Source organism: Dendrobates tinctorius, unplaced genomic scaffold (assembly GCF_039654945.1).
Source record: "Dendrobates tinctorius isolate UK_male_01 unplaced genomic scaffold, ASM3965494v1 ptg000135l, whole genome shotgun sequence".
NCBI classification, from domain to species: Eukaryota; Metazoa; Chordata; class Amphibia; order Anura; family Dendrobatidae; genus Dendrobates; species Dendrobates tinctorius.
In genome coordinates, this window is record NW_027361803.1 from 9,781,391 (window position 1) to 9,804,400 (window position 23,010).

The 23,010-nt window shown below is 44.0% G+C and overlaps 2 protein-coding genes across 4 annotated transcripts in view; both read left to right on the plus strand.

Moving 5' to 3' along the window:
* The window catches only part of LOC141048423 (class I histocompatibility antigen, F10 alpha chain-like), a 300,218-nt gene that overhangs the window by 173,030 nt on the left and 104,178 nt on the right, over nt 1-23,010 (plus strand). For all 3 annotated transcript variants that reach the window (XM_073543976.1, XM_073543979.1, XM_073543978.1), the window contains exon 2: nt 21,501-21,761. In XM_073543976.1, the coding sequence (XP_073400077.1) occupies nt 21,501-21,761 (261 nt within the window). The remainder of the gene's footprint in view (nt 1-21,500; nt 21,762-23,010) is intronic.
* Nucleotides 1-23,010, plus strand: part of LOC141048425 (class I histocompatibility antigen, F10 alpha chain-like) — a 299,540-nt gene that overhangs the window by 103 nt on the left and 276,427 nt on the right. The gene's annotated exons all lie outside the window — the stretch shown is intronic.

A 23,010-nucleotide genomic window follows, 5' to 3' on the forward strand; every position in this document is an offset into this window, starting at 1 on the left:
TCAGTGATTGCTCCTGATCGCAGAGGATTATTACGTCTTATTTATGTCGTCTGTTGTGATTGGAGTTTATGGATCAATGTGTTGTCTTCTATAAGAGGCAGAAATCCACTAGAGAAGCTGCGCCTGTGGTGGGCGCCATAGTGAGGAGGACATGGCGCTGTTTCTGGGGTCTCCGCGTCGGCTCCAGGGATCGGTGTGATCACCGTGTGACCGGATCCAGGAGATCCCAATGTAGGACGAGGCTGAAGTCGGTTTCTTGTTCTCTTTGATTTACAAGTTTAATTATTATCAGAAATGCTCTCAATAATAGAATCCACTGCAGTGCGGGGCCCGGAGGAGAATCCACTGCAGTGCGGGGCCCGGAGGAGAATCCACTGCAGTGCGGGGCCCGGAGGAGAATCCACTGCAGTGCGGGGCCCGGAGGAGAATCCACTGCAGTGCGGGGCCCGGAGGTGAATCCACTGCAGTGCGGGGCCCGGAGGAGAATCCACTGCAGTGCGGGGCCCGGAGGTGAATCCACTGCAGTGCGGGGCCCGGAGGTGAATACACTGCAGTGCGGGGCCCGGAGGTGAATCCACCTGAAAGCGGCTACAAAGTCTATATAAGAGGCTCAGAAATGGCTCCAAAGTGGCGGATCAAAGGGTAAATGATGTTGGGCCACTGATCTCACCAGTGATCACACAGAAGGGAGGGATCCAAGATGGCCCCAATGACCTCCTTGGCCGAATAACATCACAGCGGGCAAATCACCACTTATTAGTGACTCCAATGACTGTGGAGATCACAATCCGCTCCTCTCAGCCGCTCTCTGTGGATCCCGGCATCACAGCCGGTGAGATCCATTGTGCCAGGGATCGCGGTGATGGGGGAGATCAGCGGCACACAGTGATTTCTCTCTCTGAGCTCCGGTTGCTCCTTCACAATAGGGGACAATTGTCCATTTGCCTCTGATGCAGATTTTCGGCTCAGACCCCGTTTGGGCCGGGTACAGAGACCTGATGATGATTCTTGGCGTCTCCTCTGTGTGATTGATGGGAGATCAGTGACTGAAGGTCACAACCCTTGGAAAACACCAGAGACTTATGTGAGTCTGGGACAATTCACCGTCTGACACTTTGAGGCCATTTTTGTGCCTCTTATATATTTTCCAGTGGTTTTCATGTGTGTTCCCCTCCGGGCGCCGCACTGCCGTGTATTCTATTATTGGGAGAACTTTTCTCCTTATTAAACTTGTAAAAAACAAAAAAAAGAAAAATGTACAAATGAGAAAATCAGCAAATAAGAAACCGACTCTCTCATCGCTTCCTCCAGCTCTCACCTCTCCGTCCTCCCTCTGCCCGGTAACTGCTGATCAGTGGGAGATTCCTTCTATTGGAGGACGCTGCACCTCCTGTCCAATCAGCTCTGAGTTCCGCCCTCCAGTGTGCAGTGACTGTGGTGCTGTTACAGTGTGTTAGTCCTGGGTGACACTGACCTTCTCCTCGAGGTCCCCCCATATGTCCATCAGCCATGAGGTGGAAGGAAAGAAACGAGAATCACCGGCCGAGCCACATGACATCATAATGAGAGGCGGGGCTTGCAACCTATGATGACAGCGTCGCCATGGCAACCATTATAACAAATAATGAGGGGCGGGACTTGATACGCACATACTGTTTCCTCATTATGTAGATAGGGGCATTATGACATCAAATTGAGGGGCGGGGCTTGACACGCACACACTTTTTCCCAATTATGTAGATAGGGGCAAAATTGTTTGTTAAATTGGAATGCGCGGGGTTAAAATTTCGCCTCACAACATAGCCTAGGACGCTCTCGGGGTCTAGACGTGTGACCAGGGTGGATTTGATTTAAATCTAACTGATTTAAATCACGATTTAAATCACTAGTCAGTAAGGCTTGATTTAAATCAAAGTTTCTACCTAAACTAGTTCTTGCTACTTGCTAAAATAATCCTGAACTTAATAACAATTTAAATAGATTTATTCAACTGAAACAATAACAACATTACAGCATAAGTTATTTGCTTAAACAAACATCCATGTTTGTTAACTAATTTGGCTAAACAAAATATATATATATTTTAAGAAACTTAGACTGTCAGCCCAGCCGACACATGAAAAACTTAAATACTACTGTCCCTGCTGTCCTCTGTAGCTCACTTGTCGTCATCTTCATCATCATCATCTTCTTCTTTGTTCCTATTCATAATCTGGAAAAGAAAAACAAGCTTTCCTGCTTTATTGGGTCCCAACCGATTTCTCAATTTAGAATGAATGAGTCCAAAGGAAGAGAATATTCTTTCAACGCCTGCAGAAGAAGCTACTGCTGTTAAAAGTGAAATCATTACTTGAACAGTCTCTAAATCCAAGCGCTTAAGTGACTTCCACCAGTTTACTGGTGTGACCTTCCTTAAAATATCTTCAGCAAACAGATATTTCTTGAATGGTTCCCCCTTAGCTCTGAAGTTTATTATAGTTGGCATTAAAGATGGATGATTGCTGGATAATGTCATAGCTAACTCCTCTTCCTCAGCACTTAGGTTTTGACCCTGATATTGGATATTGACAATATTTGCCAAAAAATGAGCTGGAGTCAGTGCTTGTCCCATTCGTTTGTTTACTGCTTGTAATTTAATTCTGTCCATGTGGAGTTCTGTTTTTAAGTGTTCACTCAGTTCCTTCCAAATTTCAACAGCATCCGCAATAAAACAGCTATTTTTCTGTATTTTGTTTAAAGCTTGAGAGATGGGTTTCAGGAAGCTCAGCATATGTTCAACATTTCTCTTAAGCCCAATGTTGAGGATTTTGGCCGTGACAGTGCCATCTATTTTATCTCGATTTTCTTCACAAAGTGTCATCAGAATAGGCCAGTTTTTGATATACTGCTCAAAACAGTCCACCACAGAGTTCCATCTAACATCTTGTGGGAGCGTTAGCTTGGTTCCACCCATCCTTTTCAGAGCTGCTGCAGCAAAATGATTATTACGGAAGTATTTAGCAATTTCAACAACATTAGCCTTTATTTCTGGAACACTTAAGTCTTTGGCTAAGAGGTGCAGCAAATGAGCACTGCAACCATATGTTATTAGCAGCTTTGTATTCCCTCCCTGCTCTTCTAAATCTCTTCTCATCTTGGATACGTTTGCAGCATTGTCAGTGACCAAACTGCGTACTAGACATTTGAATTTTTGTTCACATGTCGTTATAGCTTTTACTGCCACTTCTTGTAAGTATTCTGCTGTGTGTGCATTTCCTGACGTATCAGTTGTTTGTGCAAGGAAGACTTTACCTTCTGTTGTTATACAAGCACATACAATAGGATCATTGTGGACATTACTCCACCCATCAATACTTAGGTTAACAATTTTACCCTCCAGAGCTGTTGCACATTGCTCCATTTCTCTGTCATACACTTGATCCAGCAGTTTCCCTGCAACATCAGCTCTGCTGGGTGGACTGTATCCTGGTCTCAGTGACTGAACCATATTAATGAAATGTGGGTTCTCAGTCAGACGGAAAGAAGAGTTCGTTGCATAAATAAACTGGGCAATTTTTTTATCAATCAACTCTTTTTCTAATCTGCTAGTTCTTATCACAAACCTATCTATGGTGGTTCCAGGAGGTAAATGTTTTTTCTTCCTTTTGGGTGATGGTGATATGTGGCTGTGGGTGTCTGATGATGATGCTGCTGCTAATGAAGCACTATCCTGGATGGATAACTCTGAAACTGTAGAACAGGATGATGGTGATCTTGGAGGTGGATAGTTTCCAGAATCCATGAATTCCCCTAAACAAAAAAAGTCAATGCTGTTATTTTATTGTTTATACAATTTCTGCTTATTGTACACAACACATCACTGCCCCTGCCCCAAAAGGAATATTTGTTTTTCTTCATAACTGTACCAAATGACAGTAACATGCAGTAATAATAAGAAATATAATTTTTCTCACACATGACAGTTCAGTCTTTAGAAATAGGATTCAATAAAAATGTTTACCAACCTGAAGATCCTGCCTGTTCAGAAGTGTTTCTTTGGTCATCTTCATCACCGCACTTCTCATGATGTTGCCTCATTCGCGCCACCAGGCCTTGCATCTCTTTGTTGCATCGTTTGCATTTTGCACGCATGCCTGCCTTACCGATAGGCGAAGGAGCTTCATTAAAATATTCCCAAACTGGGTCTCTTTTACGGCCTGCTGCCATTATAAGGAAAGAATGTAATAAACCTCAGATCGTACACACAAACAGATCCAGACTTGTCTGTCTGTGGCTATGCTGCAGTATTGTGCTCAAAGTTTCACTTTCATTTTCTTGTCTGCTTGCCCTTCCTCCTCCTCACACTTAGATTCACATTCTTCTTGTGTTGTGCAGATCTATTCCACTCCAAACAATCAGAAACATATTGTCTAACTTCTTAGACTTGGCACTGAAGGGGTTGATTCTGTATTCATAGGTTTGTAGAACAATAGGATTAAGGTCTTTTTCTCACCTCTGTTCATGTTGTAACATTTTTGCTGTGAAGAAGAGGCTGGGACCTCTGCGGAGTCAAATTCAGTTTTGAGAAGTGCGTAAGTAAAGCGAGCGTCTGTGATAATATAGGAGAGAAACTGCCCACTAATCCTACAGAAACCTCTGGAAGAGCATGGCATTGTGAATGTTACACATATACAGCCTTTATTCTACTGAGTTAAACAACTCCGCTTTATCTCATGATGGAAGAACCTTTGGATGGTAAAATATTTTCCTCCAAAAAGCAGTTTATTGAAAAAAATCCGATTTAAATAAAAAAAATCAGATTTTTTTTTTTTTATTTATTTTTTTAAAAAACATTGATTTTTATCCACCCTGCGTGTGACTGTGTGCCAAATTTTGTGGCTGTAGCTGCGACTGTGCGGATGCCAATCCCGGACATACACACACACACACACACACATATATACATAAATACACACTTTGAGCTTTATATATTAGATAATATATACAGTATATATAACATATAAATATGTATACACACAAAATCATAAAATAATATACATATATTATATTGAAGATATAGAGAATATATATGCATATAATATATATTATATATACATATCATATATAATATAAACATACTAAAAAATATATATATACACACACGTTAGTGCCAAATACAATTAGTCTAGTGTTGTTCTAAATTATGGACATGCATTTAATAAATAAAATGATTATTTCCAGGAACAAAATGGCGTGGGGTCCCCCTATAATTTTTAGTCAGCAACACTATACTAAATAGCTAATTATATTTGTCACCGACATATATATATAATCTTTTATATATGTATATATGATATGTATGTATAATTTATACATATTTATTTATATTGCACAGTAAGATTGAATAAAAGTCGTTAAATCAATTGTCGGCTTCTGTGAAAACATTACGGAACCCGACATGAAATGACACATGGTTTACAAACAGTAAACCATTTTATTTCAATTAGTTTTTTATATGGCTTTGACTAATAATTTGATTAGGGAATGTGTGTAAAATTTGGGACATGTAGGTGTTAACCCTTTAATTCATTGAAAAAAATTGCGTGGGCTCTCACGCAATTTGCTCCACCAGAGAGGGAAAGCCAGTGAGTGAGGGCAGATTTTAATGAGAGGGACCATTGTTTTTGGCCCCCCTGGCTACAAAAATCTGCCCCCAGACACCCCAAAAAAAGGCGCATCTATAAGATGAGCCTTTTCTGGCACTTATCTTCACTCATCCCACTCCCGTGTAGAGGTGGGATATGGGGTAATAAAGGGTTAATGTCACCTTGCTATTGAAAGGGGATATTAAGCCGATTAATAATGGAGAGTTGTCAATAAGACACCTATCCATTATTTACCCTAGACTATTAAAGGGTTAAAAAACAGACATTAATTAAAATTGTTTTAATTAAATAAAGGCACCAAGTTTTTGACCATATTTATTCCTCTGCTAATCCATAAAAAAACATGAACCTGTAACAAAAATAAAACAAAAAAGCAACAATATACTTACCTCTCCGCTGGTCAGTCAGGTCCCCCACTGCAATCCATCAGAAGGGGTTAAGTGGTTTACATTGGGACAGGTGCTAATGCGACAAGCCCGCTGTAAACTACTGCCAGAATGAATTAGTTCATCTCTGCGCAGCCTCACTGGCTGCCTGGAGATGAACTACTGAGCGTGGGAAAGTTTCTGCATTTTTTTCCCACGCTCATCAGTTCACCTCAGGTCAGCCAGGGCCGACAACTGAGGTCATAAAACATTTCTGATATTTCTTCTATTCATTTATTCTACCGACCTCCTGATATCCACAGCCGGATGGTGGGAGATTGTGGTTCATCTTCTGCAGTGTAGGAAAGAAAACTACATACCATATATACCCGAGTATAAGCCGACCCGAGTATAAGCCGAGGCACCTACTTTTGCCACTGAAAACTGGGTAAGCTTATTGACTCGAGTCTAAGCCGGGATTGCATTGACCCCTCATCCCTGTCCTGGTATGTGGCTCCCCCCATCCTGTCCTGATATGTGGCTCCCCCCCATCCTGTCCTGGTATGTGTGGCTCCCCCTGCTTCGCATTCCTCAGCTCCCCTGTCCCATCGTGTATGGCTCGGCCCCCCCCCGTTCTACTCACCCTCCTGGCGCCATCGCTGGGTCGGATCTCCATCCCTGCACCTTGTTGTTCTGTGGCCGGCAGCTCTTCATGTGCTGAGCGGTCACGTGGTACCGCTCATTAAAGTAATGAATATGCGCTCCATGCCTATGGGAGTCGAGATACGTGCATATTCATTACCTTATTGAGCGGTAACACGTGATCGCTCAGCACAGGAAGAGCTGCCAGCCCCGGAACAACGAGGTGCAGGGATGGAGATCCGATCCAGCGACGACACCTCAAGGGTGAGTATGATGTTTTCTGTTAGCTGGCGGCTGTGGCTCTGTGCCACAGCCCCTGCTGCTCCCCCTTCCCCTGCCAGCAGTGACTCGTGTATAAGCCGAGGGGGGGGCGATGTCAGCACAAAAAAAATGTGCTGAAAATCTCGGCTTATACACGGTATATAAGCGTGTATCCTGTACATCCAGGTGTATCCTATTATTTTCATCCACTATGCTATTTATTTACTGCAGGATATTTAATCATTATGTTTCTGTCTTTCTTTTTTCTGTTCAGTGTCCGGTGTGAACGTGCCCTTACACTCAGCATGCACACCACCTTATATCTGTCATGGGCAGCCTAGGTAACTTTTGGCTGAAACCCCGGGGCCCCTGCGGTGTCCCTCAGACTAGGGGAAACCCTGTCTGTCCCTCAACCCAGGGTTTACACTGAAGGTGTGCCTGCCTGGGCCTCCACCCTGTCCTTGTCTCCTGTCCAACCCTAAGCTGAACCCACCACCCTCCACCCAGTGAGGAGACCAAACACCAAACCCCACAAATACGTATGGACAGGGATAAAGGAAATGCACCACACCGCGTACACACGGGAATACAATAATGTGCAAGGACAACCAAATACAACACAGGGAGGCAAAATGGCAACAACGGAATATACTACACCAGAAACAGTATGCTCCTTAGACCACCACTCCAGACCGGTATCGCTAGCACAAGGCAAGAGCTATAGTCGGCGACGCCCATAGTCACGCAGGAAAATTTTAAAACAGAGGGCGTGGCTAAGACCTCAGCCAGAATGACAACCTGGTTAACCCAATCCAAGCCGGATCAGAAGACCAACCAGCGCCGCTGAGAACAAAGTGGTAGGATGGGATATTACCGCTGTCTGCCTGACACCCTGGTGCGAACAGTGTCCGACATGACAGTACCCCGCCTTCTACGAGGGACCCCAGGAACCTCACAATGTCGAGGACCCGGCTTGTCCGGATGGCGGCGATGAAACGTAACCAGTCGGTCCGCATGTATGTCCGACGCCGGCACCCAAGTCCTCTCCTCTGGACCATAGCCACGCCAGTGGACCAGGTACTGTAGAGTGCGACGCACTACCCGAGAGTCAACCACCTTGGACACGTGCCATCCACCAAGACGGGAGGTGGTGGCACGGGAGAAACATCAACAGCACCCACGGCCTTCTTAAGTAACGCCTTGTGAAACACATTATGTATCTTGTATGCGGCAGGTAACTCCAAACGAAATGCCACAGGGTTGATAATTGCGGAGATCCTAAATGGACCAATGAACCTGGGACCCAACTTAAGCGATGGTATTTTGAGTTTGATGTTCCTTGTAGACAACCACACCCAATCACCCACACACAGGTCCGGACCTGGCACGCGTCTACCGTCAGCCACACGTTTGTACCTAGAACCTACATTCAGCAAGCGCTGCTTTACTCTCCTCCAAACGGATGACAATTGTGATCCCAACTGGTCCTCCTCAGGGACGCCCGCCGAGCACCCTTGGCGCAAGGTACAGAATTGGGGATGTTGACCATAAACACAAAAGAAGGGAGATTCCCCAGACGATTCCTGACAATGATTGTTTATTGCAAATTCAGCCAGAGGAAGAAACGCCGACCACTCTTCCTGATTGTCAGACACAAAACAGCGTAAGTATTGTTCCAGGTTTTGGTTCATACGCTCAGTCTGCCCATTCGACTGCGGATGGAAAGCCGATGAATGAGACAATTTAATCCCTAGGCGTGAACAAAAAGCTCTCCAAAATTTTGCCACAAATTGTGTATCTCTATCAGATACAATGTCAGACGGGACACCATGAAGTCTGACCACCTCACGAATAAATACCTGAGCAAGGGTCTTCGCATTGGGCAAAGATGGCAAAGCAACGAAATGCGACATTTTAGACAACCGATCAACTATTACCAGAATGACCGTGTTCCCAGCCGAGGAGGGCAAATCCGTAATGAAATCCATGGAAATCTCAGTCCATGGCTTACTGGGCACACAGAGAGGATGTAACGTGCCAGCAGGACGGGAGCATGGTGTCTTGGCCCATGCGCACGTGGTACAGGCTGACACATATGAGGCCACGTCCTGCCGGATTTTGGGCCACCAAAAACGACGTGATACAAGTTCCAGAGTGCTCTTAACCCCTCGGTGGTCCGCCAGGACAGTATCGTGATGTTCCCCTAACACCATTAAGCGTAGGTGTAGTGGCACAAACGATTTATTAGGAGGCAGATCCGGCGGTACCTCCTCCTGTGCCTCAGCAATCTCTGCCTCAACTTCTGTTGTGAGAGCCGAGACCACAACACCCTTTTGGAGGATAGGCACCGGATCCTCACGTAGCTCTCCACCCGGGAAACATCTGGACAAGGCGTCCGCCTTAGTATTCTTAGAACCTGGTAGGTATGTCACAAAAAAATTGAACCGGGTGAAGAATAACGCCCAGCGAGCCTGTCTGGGGGACAGGCGTTTAGCAGACTCTAAATAAAGCAGGTTTTTATGGTCTGTTATAACAGTAATCTGATGGACAGCCCCCTCCAAGAAGTGTCGCCACTCCTCAAATGCCAACTTGATGGCCAACAATTCCCTGTTACCAATATCGCAATTACGCTCGGCAGACGACAACTTCTTGGAGAAGTAGGCACACGGACGCAATTTGCCCAAGGATGGACCCTGAGACAGTACCGTCCCCACTCCAACCTCGGATGCATCCACCTCCACAGTAAATGGTAGGGAGACATCAGGCTGAACCAGGATGGGAGCTGAAGCAAAACTGTTTTTCAGGAATTCAGTCGCGCGCACAGCAGCCTCAGACCAGTCAGAAAAATTGGTACCTTTTTTAGTCATGTCAGTGAGCGGTTTAGCAATCATAGAAAAATTCTTAATAAATTTCCTATAATAGTTGGAAAAGCCCAGGAATCGCTGAAAAGCCTTGAGATTATCACGCCGTTCCCACTGCAGCACCGCTTGCACCTTAGCGGTGTCCATTTTAAACCCTGCGGCGGAAATTACATAACCCAGAAAAGGTAATTCTTGGACGACAAATACACATTTCTCAAGCTTGGCATAGAGCTTGTTCTCCCTGAGCAACTGCAATACCTGCCTAACATGCTCTATGTGTGCATCATGGTCGTGTGAGTAAATAAGAATGTCATCAAGGTATATAATAACAAATTTCCCCAACAGATGAGAAAAGACATCATTTATGAAATGTTGAAACACTGCTGGCGCGCTCGTCAACCCAAATGGCATCACCAAACTCTCAAAATGACCCTCAGGGGTATTAAATGCCGTCTTCCATTCATCCCCTTGACGGACGCTTATGAGATTGTACGCCCTCCTGAGGTCAAGCTTGGAAAACCATTTGGCACCAGACACCTGGTTGAACAAATCGGGTATCAGTGGCATCGGGTATGGGTCACGAACCGTAATCTGGTTGAGTTACCTGAAATCCAGACACGGGCGTAATCCACCATCTTCTTGACAAAGAACCCCGCCGCCAATGGAGATGATGAGGGCCTGATGTGCCCTTTACTTAGACTTTCTGCAATGTATTCTTTGAGAGCTTGCCTCTCAGGACCTGAGATATTAAATATCCTGGCTTTCGGTAGCTTAACTCCCGGTTTTAACCTAATAGCACAGTCATAGGGTCGGTGCGGTGGCAGCTCTGAACAACCTTTTTCAGAAAATATATCAGCAAAGTCCAGCAGTGGCTCCGGGATGCTGGGAGTCACTACGGAGATACACGTGGCCAGACAACTCTCCTGGCAATATCTGCTCCACTGGATTATGTCCTGGGTCTTCCAATCAATCACCGGATTGTGCATAGACAACCATGGAAACCCCAGAACTACCTGAGCAGGTAAATTACTGAGCACCTTACATGTTACCCGCTCAGAGTGTAGGACCCCAATGTGGAGTTTTACATCAGCCACAAACTCTTTAATCTCCCCTTGTGAGAGAGGGGAGGCATTGATGGTAACCACCCGGATAGGATTAGGCAGCGTTTCCACCTTAAATCCCGCTGTACGCGCAAACTTTTCATCAATGAGATTAGCAGCTGAACCACTATCTGCAAATACAGTAATTGACAGCTCTTGGCCCCCGATTACTACCTTGGCAGGGAGCATACACTGGGAGACCACCATGGAGGATATGCAAAGGCTCAGACTAGACTCCTCCAGACCCTCTGAGCCTAGCAGTTTTCCGCCGGGACGTCTTTCTTAGGTACCAGGGGGCAAGCATTAATAAAATGTCCTTTTTTGCCACAAAAAAAACAGACCCCTTGCTTTCTGGGCAAGGGACATTTATGCTTGTTATTATGTGTATGTGATATACCAGCGATCTGCATAGGTTCCACGGATTCACCCGAGGCAACCTCACCAGAAACTGCCCCTCCCCCCACAGGCAATGTCTCCTGCGACCTCTGACGAAAGCGGCAATCAATGCGTACTACAAGCACCATAGCAGCCTCCAGAGAGGCGGGAGTCTCATACATTAGCAGAGCTTGTTTAACCCTTCCAGAAACCCCATGCAAAAATTGACTCCTTAGAGCAGGGTCATTCCATTGAGTGTCCACATCCCAGCGACGAAATTCAGTACAGTAATCCTCCGCCAGTCGCTCACCCTGGAGTAGAGAGCGTATTTTAGACTCTGCTAACGCCAGTCTGTCTGGATCATCATAGATTAAACCAAGAGCGGGAAAAAAAAGTCTACTGACTCAAATGCATGTGAATCAGAAGGTAGTGAAAAAGCCCATGCTTGTGGATCACCACTCAGTAAGGAGATTACCAAGCCCACATGCTGAGCCTCAAAAACCAGGGGAAGAGTCTTGAGGAGATCATTTGCATATTCCCAGTGCCTTCTGGGATAAGTGAAGAGTCTCCGCGAGCTCAACGATCACTGGGTTTTGGCCGTTGCAGCAGAAAAGAGGAAATCGGAAAAACCAGGGGAAGAGACTTGAGGAGATCATTTGCATATTCCCAGTGCCTTCTGGGATAAGTGAAGAGTCTCCGCGAGCTCAACGATCACTGGGTTTTGGCCGTTGCAGCTGAAAAGAGGAAATCGGCTCATCTTTCATCGTTTTTAAGAAATCTCAAGATGGAAGAGGCCAGGAGCCATTTGGTGAGCTGCATTTCTTGCTACATGTTCACAGATTTACCAGTGGAAAAGCCAAACTTCACATGCCACAAATGCAAGCTTGTGTCCCTGTTGGAGGAAAAGTTGCAAAATCTCGAAGAGAGGTTAGCTACGTTGAAGATCATTAAGGAAGGTGAAGAGTTCTTGGACAGAGCAGAATTATCTCTTCATGTTACAGAAAGAAGAAATTCGAAGTGCACCTGAAGAAACAGAGGAATGGAGACATGTGACCCAGAGAAGCAGGAGGATCAGGAGGCAGTCAGCACCCATACTGCTCAGAAACCAGTACCAGGCTCTCACGCAGGAAAACGATGAAGAAATACATCAGGATAAGACTTTGCCAACAAACAGCAACCTTGTACGCCTTCAGAGTCCTCCTGGATGGAGAAAGAAAAATGTTGTGAAGAAGAAACGGAGAGTGGTGGTCATGGGGGATTCCCTGTTGAGAGGAACAGAGGCCGCTATCTGCAGACCGGATATAACTTCAAGAGAAATGTGCTGTCTTCCAGGTGCAAAAATTAAAGATGTGTCTGACAGGATATCAGGACTCTTCAGACCTACAGATGACTACCCATTCCTGCTACTACATGTGGGGACAAATGACACCGCAAGAAACGACCTGGAAACCATCTGCAGAGACTTTGAAGACTTAGGCAAGAAAGTGAAAGAACTGGGAGCGCAGGTGGTCTTCTCTCCCATCCTCCCAGTGGATGGCCATGGAACAAGGAGGTGGAATAAGATTCTGCAGGTGAACAACTGGCTACGTCGATGGTGCCGTCAGCAACGATTTGGATTTCTGGATCACGGAGTGAACTACTTATACGATGAACTACTTGCTAGAGATGGGGTGCACCTTACGAAGACTGGAAAGCATGTATTTGGAAGTCGCCTTGCTACACTTGTAAGGAGAGCTTTAAACTAGAAAAACATGGGAAGGGAAGCAAAAGACCAGAAAAAGCCATACACCTGACAAATGCTATTGAGAACTCTGCTATTAGAAGTGGAAAGGAAGAACAAAGACGAAAGAATCTAATTAATAAAAATATTGGAGAAAGAGAAACCAATCACAAACTAAAATGTTTCTATACTAATGCACAAAGCATGGGCAACAAACAAGGAGAATTGGAACTACTAACACAGGAAAAGAAATATGATGTCATTGGAATCACTGAAACTTGGTGGGACAATACACATGATTGGAATACAAGACTAGAAGGATACAACTTATTTGCAAGAAACAGACTTGATAAACGAGGAGGGGGTGTCGCATTGTATGTTCGAAACGCGTATATCTGCACAGAGATTGAAGCTTCAGAGACTGGGAGTTCTGTGGAAACTGTTTGGGTAAGAATACAAGGACAGAACAATGGAAAGGACACCATTGTAGGCATTTACTACAGGCCGCCTGTGCAAAATGAAGATATGGATGAACTCTTTATGCATCAAATGGCCAAGTTCTCCAAAAAATATGACATAGTTGTCATGGGAGATTTCAACTATCCAGACATTTGTTGGGAATCTCTCTCAGGCAAAACTAACAGGTCAAGGAAATTCTTATCCTCTCTTGCTGACAACTTTATCTTCCAAAAGGTAAGGGAGAAAACAAGGGGAACTGCTACCTTGGATCTAATCCTTATAAACAGGGAGGAAATGGTTGAGGAGGTAAAAGTGGCTGGGACCCTAGGAGGTAGCGACCATGCTATTTTAGAATTTTGGATAACTAGAGGCGGAAGACCTGTGAAGACTCAGACGTCAAGGTTAGATTTCAGAAAGGCAGATTTTAAGGGATTCAGAAAGAGAATTGGAGGGATCCAATGGCTGGATATCCTTAAAGACAAAAATGTCCAGGAAGGATGGGAAATCTTGAAAAATGAAATTCTCAAAGCACAATTGTTAACAATTCCAAAAAGAGGGAAGAACAGGAAGCATTTAAGGAAACCAGGATGGATGAACACAGAACTTAAGCACATGCTAAAAAGGAAGAAAAAAATGTTTAGATATGCCTCCCTCTTTCCATTTTATAAAGAAGAATATAATGCTGTCTGCAGAACCTGCAGGGCACAAATCAGATTATCTAAAGCTGAAAATGAATTGAGGCTTGCAAGAGATGTCAAAAGCAATATTAAAGGATTTTGGGGATATGTCAAAAGTAAAAGAAAAGTCAAAGATGCTATAGGATTTTTACAGGATGAAAATGATGAAATGGTAAGACAGGATGTTGAGTAGGCTGAACTTTTAAATTCCTATTTTGCATCTGTTTTCTCTCAGAAAGGAAATGTAACATCAACTGTTATTCACTGTCCTATTAAGGGAATAGAAGAATCCAGGATATCTATAAACAGAAAGATAGTGAGGAAACACTTAGCTAACCTAAATGAATTCAAGTCTCCAGGTCCAGATGAATTACACCCAAGAGTACTGAAGGAGATAGCAGAAGAAATTTTTGAACCCCTCTCCATAATCTTTGAAAATTCTTGGAGAACAGGAGAAGTGCCAGAAGACTGGAGAAGAGCAAATGTTGTTCCTATCTTCAAAAAGGGGAAGAAGGTGGACCCAGGCAACTATAGGCCGGTGAGTCTGACTTCTATACCAGGAAAGATCTTTGAACAAATTATTAAACAACATGTATGTCAATACCTGGATAAGAATGAAGTGATTAAACAGAGTCAGCATGGGTTTGTAACTAATAAGTCATGTCAGACTAACTTAATTTCCTTCTATGATGGTATCACTGATTGGGTGGATCAAGGAAATGCTGTAGATATAGTATATCTTGACTTCAGCAAAGCATTTGACAAAGTCTCTCATACAATCCTTATTGAAAAAATGACTAAGTATGGAATGGACAAGGCAACAGTTAGGTGGATTCATAACTGGCTTAGTGATCGGACCCAAAGAGTGGTCGTAAATGGCTGCACATCCAGTTGGAAGAATGTCTCAAGTGGGGTACCACAGGGCTCTGTCCTGGGCCCTGTATTGTTCAACATCTTTATCAACGATTTAGATGAAGGAATTGAGGGTAAACTGATTAAATTTGCTGATGACACAAAGCTAGGAGGGATAGCTAATACTAGAGAAGAGAGAGAGAGGATTCAAAAAGATTTAAATAAACTGGAGAAGTGGGCAGCAACTAACAGAATGGTTTTTAACAGGGAGAAATGCAAAGTACTACATCTGGGCAATAAAAATGAAAAAAGCAGATATAGAATGGGAGGAATAGGGCTAAGTGACAGCACATGTGAAAAAGACTTGGGTATACTAATAGATCACAGACTGAATATGAGTCAACAGTGTGATGCAGCAGCAAAAATGGCAAATGCAATTCTAGGATGTATTAACAGAAGCATACAGTCTAGATCACGTGAAGTCATTATTTCCCTCTACTCCTCTTTGGTCAGACCTCATCTGGAATATTGTGTCCAGTTTTGGGCACCACATTTTAAAAAAGACATCAACAAACTGGAGCAAGTTCAGAAAAGAGCGACCAGAATGGTGACCGGTCTGCAAACCCTGTCTTATGAGGAAAGGTTGCAGGATTTGGGAATGTTTAGTTTGCAAAAGAGAAGACTGAGAGGAGACTTAATAGCTGTCTACAAATATCTAAAGGGCTGTCACATTTTAGAAGGATCAACTTTATTCTCATTTGCACGAGGAAAGACTAGAAGCAATGGGATGAAACTGAATGGGAGGAGGCACAGATTAGATATTAGAAAAAACTTTTTGACAGTTAGAGTGATCAATGAGTGGAACAGGCTGCCACGAGAAGTGGTGAGTTCTCCTTCAATGGAAGTCTTCAAACAGAGGCTGGACAGACATCTGACTGGGATGATTTAGCGAATCCTGCTTTGAGCAGGGGGTTGGACCAGATGGCCCAGGAGGTCCCTTCCAACTCTACGATTCTATGATTTCCTGAGGAGAGTGGACGCATACGAAAATACAATTTGCAGGATTCACGAAATACAATGAACTTACAGCGATCACCAGAAAATCGTTCAGGAAGAGGTAACTTGGGTTCAGCTGCCCTGACTGCTGCCTCAGTTTGCACAGCAGGAACTGACAGGCCTTGTTGCTGGACCGCCCCCCTCAGTTCAGTGACCTGTATGGACAGAGCCTCCAGCTGCTTGGTTATGGAGACTATAGGATCCATGGTAAATAATCCTTTTTTTTTTTTTTTTTCTTTTTTTTTAATGGGCCGACTATAATGTCATGGGCAGCCTAGGTAACTTTAGGCTGAAACCCCGGGGCCCCTGCGGTGTCCCTCAGACTAGGGGAAACCATGTCTGTCCCTCAACCCAGGGTTTACACTGAAGGTGTGCCTGCCTGGGCCTCCACCCTGTCCTTGTCTCCTGTCCAGCCCTAAGCTGAACCCACCACCCTCCACCCAGTGAGGAGACCAAACCCCACAAATACGTATGGACAGGGATAAAGGAAATGCACCACACCGCGTACACACGGGAATACAATAATGTGCAAGGACAACCAAATAATTCAACACAGGGAGGCAAAATGGCAACAACGGAATATACTACACCAGAAACAGTATGCTCCTTAGACCACCACTCCAGACCGGTATCGCTAGCACAAGGCAAGAGCTATAGTCGGCGACGCCCATAGTCACGCAGGAAAATTTAAAGACAGAGGGCGTGGCTAAGACCTCAGCCAGAATGACAACCTGGTTAACCCAATCCAAGCCGGATCAGAAGACCAACCAGCGCCGCTGACAACAAAGTGGTAGGATGGGATATTACTGCTGTCTGCCAGACACCCTGGTGCGAACAGTGTCCGACATGACAATATCCCAGTTCATACCTTTCGAGTTTTTGCTGTCTGTTTGCATCATGTGCATATAATGGTGCAGCCTTTCCTGTGAGCTGGGCATTATATTGCTGTGGTCTCCCATGGCTGTGTCCACTAGTTGGGCTCAGTCGTTCTCAGCCCTTGTCCACATGAATGTCACTTGACAAGGTTTTTAATATTCGAGTTAGGACTGTCCCAAATACGGTCACCGTGGAGTGGTGGGATGGCTTACGCATTATTTTTTTTATCCAAAAAACATATTAACTGAGTACCATATATTATTTTCAAGCACAATGCTATTTATTTACTGCAGGGTATTTAACCCCTTATCGTCCAAGGATGGACATAGTCCGTCATGGCAGGATATCAGTTCCCGCACTATGACTGACTATGTCTGTCCTGCATTTAAACTGTCACTGCGTGTAAACACACTGACAGTTCGTGCCGACTGCTGTCACTGACAGCTGAGAGGAAGATGTGCGGGGACCCTTGCCATTGGTCCCCGCACTCACAACGCTGTGATTGGTCACAGCCCAGTCAGTGCAGGAGCTCAGCGCTGCCGGTGGCTGAGCTTCCTGCACTAACAGCCAGGAGTGGTGTCCGCGCCCGCCCCTGACTGTTAGCTCCCTGTTTTCTGCAATCGGGCGCGATCGCAGCGTTCAGGGGGGAGGCAGAGGGTCGGGGGCTCCCTCTGATCGGCGTCCCCACGATGTAATCGCAGGGCGCGATCTCTGCCATGATGACACGGGGTCGTTATGACAACCCCCGGGTCATCCAGCTACGGAAAGCCTCTGAGACCATGCTCACAGCTCACAGCATGGTCTCAGAAGCTTTCTCCATAGATATAATACATGCTGGAGCATTGCAATGTATTATACCATCAACCGAATTAAAAAAAAAAAAAAAAAGCGAAAGTCCCATAAAGGGACTAGGTAAATTAAGAAAAAGTAAAAAAAAAAATTAACCCCTTACTGCCAGCTGACGGAATAGTACGTCAGCTGGTAGTATCCCCCCTTTGATGAGCCCACCTCAAAGCCGCGACATGTCAGCAGTTATAAACAGCTGACATGTACCCGCAATAGGAGAGATCTGAATCGCGAACCGCCCTCGCCTATTAACTAGTTAAATCCCGCTGTCAAACGCTGACAGCGGGCATTTAACTAGAGCTTCCAGCGCACGGCCGGAAATACGCGCATCGCCGACCCCGTCACGTGATCGGGGGGGGGTTCAGCGACGTGCTGCGATAACAACCCGAGACCTCTATGGTTGTTGATGGCAGATTGCTATGAGCGCCACCCTGTGGTCGGCGTTCATAGCAATGCTGTAATAAAAAAAACCTAAAAGTTTAAATCACCCCCTTTCGCCCCAATCAAATAAAACAATTAAAAAAAGGTCAAACCTACACATATTTGGTATCGCTTTGTTCAGAATCGCCCGATCAATAAAAAAAAAAGGATTAACCTGATCACTAAACGGCGTAGCAAGAAAAAAAATCAAAACGCCAAAATTACGTTTTTTTGGTCGCTGCAACATTGCATTAAAATTCAATAACAGCCGATAAAAAGAACGGATCTGCACCAAAAAGGTATCATTAAAAACGTCAGCTCGGCATGCAAAAAATAAGCCCTGACCCGACCCGAGATCACGAAAAATGGAGACGCTACGGGTCTTGGAAAATGGTGCAATTTTTTTTTTCACCACTTAGATAAAAGAGAACCTCGACATGTTTGGTGTCTATGAACTCGTAATGACCGGAAGAATCATAATGATGGCAGGTCAGTTTTAGCATTTAGTGAACCTAGCAAAAAAGCCAAACAAAATGTTTGGGATTGCACTTTTTTGCAATTTAATCGCACTTGGAATTTTTTTCCCAATTCGAGTACACTACATGGTAAAACCAATGGTGTCGTTAAAAAGTACAACTCGTCCCACAAAAAATAAGCCCTCACATGGCCATATTGACGGAAAAATAAAAAAAAGTTATGGCTCTGGGAAGAAAGGGAGCGAAAAACGAAAACAGCTCCGGTCATAAAGAGGTTAATAAATAATAAAAAGAATTTAAAAAATCCCCTAATACACATTTTTATGTAAAAAAAAATTAAACAAAAAAGTACACGTTTGGTATCTTTGCATCCGTAAAATTCCCATCTATAAAAGTGTCACCCTAGTTAACCCCTTCAATGGTAATAAAAATAGTATCACTAAATGCGCCATATTCTCCTGCAAAAAACAAGCCGACATACAGATACCGTATTTTTCGGACTATAAGAAGCACCGGACCATAAGACGCACCCCAATTTTAAGAAGGAAAATAGGGAAAAAAATAATAATGTGTCAAATGGGGGTCCGTCTTACAGTCCGAATTCAGCTTACCTGGGAAGGGATCCGGCACAGGTGGAGGAGTGGTCACAGAGGTCATTCAGTGGTCCAGGCTGGTGTGGTGGTGGCGGCTCTGTACTGGAGCAGGTGGGCTGTGCTGGGGTAGGTGGACTGTGCTGGGCAGGGGCAGCTGGGCTGTGCTGGGGCAGGTGGGCTGTGCTGGGCTGGGGCAGCTGTGCTGGGGCAAGTGGGCTGTGCTGGGCTGGGGCAAGTGGGCTGTACTGGGCTGGGGCAAGTGGGCTGTGCTGGGGCAGCTGGGCTCTGCGGTGTGGTGGTGGCAGCGGGCTGTGCTCCGGTGCAGGGGCGGCGGCTCCGCCGGCATTTCCTCGCAGCCTGGAGGCCCCCGCACAACCGTTGGTGGCCTCCGGGAAGATGGCCGCCGGTCCGGGGACGGCGCATGCGCGGGTTCAGATCTCGTCCCGAGATCTCGTTGCCGAGATTTGAATCTCGTCTCCTGAGATCTCGGGACGAGATCTGATCCCGCAGGAAAAAAGTGCGTCTTATGGTCGGAAAAATACGGTACATACAAATGAGGCATCGCTGTAATCATTGTGACCCGAAGAATAAAGCTGCCTTATCAATTTTACCACACGCGGAACGGAGAGAAAAAAAAAAAAAAAAAAAACAAGAAAAACACAATTCCTGAATTGCAGGTTTTTATTGATTCTGCCTCCACAAAAATCGGAATAGAAAGCGATCAAAAAATGTGCCCGAAAATGCTACCAATAAAGACGTCAGCTCATCCCGCAAAAAACTAGACCTCACATGACTGTCGGCCGAAATATGGAAAAATTATAGCTCTCAAAATACGGTGATGCAAAAAATTCTTCTAAAAAAAAAAAGCGTCTTTTAGTGGGTGAAAGAATCTTAACACGAAAAAAGGTATAAATCTGATATCACTGTAATCGCACCGACCCGAGGAATAGTCGCCTAATCACTAATACCGCACAAGGAACGGTGTAAAAAATAAAACCAAATCTTCACCTTTTGTGGATTTGTTCATTCTGCCTCCTGAAGATCGCAGTAAGGCAATCACAGTGGTTCCCCCCCTACACATGGGGCATCAGCGTACTCAGGACAAATTGCACAACAACTTTGGGGGTCTAATTTCTCCTGTTACCCTTGTGAAAATAAAAATTTTGGGGGAAAAAGATCATTTTTGTGGAAAAATATGATTTTTTTTATTTTCACGGCTCTACGTTATAAACTTCTGTGAAGAGCTTGGGGGTTCAAAGTGCTCACCACACATCTAGATTCCTTGGGGGGTCTAGTTTCCAAATGGTGTCACTTGTGGGAGGTTTCCACTGTTTAGGCACATCAGGGGCTCTCCAAACGCGACATGGCGTCCAATTTCAATTCCAGCCAATTTGACATTCAAAACCTTGAAACGATGCTCCTTCCCTTCTGAGCACTGCCGTGCGCCTAAAAATTGGTCTTCCTCCACACATGGGGTATCGGTGTACTCAGGAGAAATTGCACAACAAATATTATGGTTCATACCCTTGACAAAATTAAAAAAAAATTGTGTGTGATGTAAAAATTTTTTGGGGGAAAAGTTAAATTTTCATTTTTTCTTTCCACCTTGCTTCAATTCTTGATAAGTACCTAAAGGGTTAATAAACTTCTTGCATGTGGTTTTGCGCACCTTGAGGGGTGCAGTTTTTAGAATGGTGTCACTTTCGGGTATTTTCTGTTATATTAACCCCTCAAACTCACTTCTATTGTGAGGTCCCTAAAAAAAAAAATGGTTTGAAAATTTAGTTGGATAAATGAGAAATCGCTGGTCAACTTTTAACCCTTATAACGTCCTAACAAAAAAAAAAATGTTGTTTCCAAAATTGTGCTGATGTAATCTAGACATGTGGGAAATGATATTTATTAACTATTTTGTGTGACATCACTCTCTGATTTAAGGGTACAAAAATTTAAGTTTGGAAATTGCAAAATTTTCAACATTTTTTAATAATTTCCGTTATTTTCATAAATAAATGCAAGTTATATCAAAGAAATTTTACCACTGACATGAAGTACAATATGTCACAAAAAACAGTGTCAGAATCAGCATTCCAGAGTCATCATAACCACATAAAGTGACAGCGGTCCGACTTCAAAATTAAGGCCTGGCCATTAACCTACAAAGTAGCTTGGTGCTTAAGGGGTTAATCATGTTTCTGTCTTTGGTTTACATGTGTCTCCTCCTGTGACTGCAGGGTCCTGTGTGTGTGACATGTAACACTCTGTGTCTCTCTCAGACAGTCACTCTCTGCGGTATTATTACACGGGGGTCTCAGCTCCGGGGTCCGGGCTGCCGGAGTTCTCTATCGTTGGATATGTGGATGATCGGCAGATTGTGAATTATAACTCGGAGAGCGGCAGATACCGACCCGAGGTCCAGTGGATGGAGAAAATGGGGGAAGGATACTGGGAGGAAGAGACACAGAGAGCTAAAGGGAATGAGGCTGTAATCAGACATGCTGTGAGGATAGCGATGGAGCGATTCAACCAGAGCGGAGGTGAGAAATATACTGTATACACTATATACACACACTACACTGTATACGCTATATACACACTACACTGTATACGCTATATACACACTACACTGTATACACTATATACACACTACACTGTATACACTATATACACACACTACACTGTATACACTATATAAACACTACACTGTATACACTATATAAACACTACACTGTATACACTATATACACACACTACACTGTATACACTATATACACACTACACTGTATATAAACACTACACTGTATACACTATATACACACTACACTGTATACACTATATACACACTACACTGTATACACTATATACACACTACACTGTATGTAAACACTACACTGTATACACTATATACACACTACACTGTATACACTATATACACACTACACTGTATACACTATATAAACACTACACTGTATACACTATATACACACTACACTGTATACACTATATACACACTACACTGTATACACTATATACACACACTACACTGTATACACTATATACACACACTACACTGTATACACTATATACACACTACACTGTATACACTATATACACACTACACTGTATACACAATATACACTACACTGTATACACAATATACACTACACTGTATATACTATACACACTACACTGTATACACTATATACACACACTACACTGTATACACTATATACACACACTACACTGTATACACTATATATACACACTACACTGTATATACACACTACACTGTATACACTATATACACACTACACTGTATACACTATATACACACACTGCACTATACACTATACACACACTACACTATACACACACTACACTATATACACTATATACACACTACACTGTATACACGATATACACTACACTGTATACCCTATGTAATGTACTGTAAAGATGTTTCTAGAAAATTCTAGAAGTCTCCCCTTCCCCCAAGTCTTTCAGCACTGCCAGCATCTGTGAAACCTGAAACCGTCTATTTCCTGTGAGCTAGGAATGTTAATTAAGCTAGTGGAAAAGATCTCTTTGTCTGAAACCACGATGTTTGAATGCAGCTATGGGTGATATTAAAGAGACTACCGCAAAAACCATACACCATAGAGATATAATAAACATATCACGGTGTAGGCGATGAAGCCAGCTGTCTAAACCCCTAAGTTTCACGATTCTCGGACTTCTAGAAAATGAGATAAGGATTCCTTCTAAACGATGTGTCCGAAATTCTGC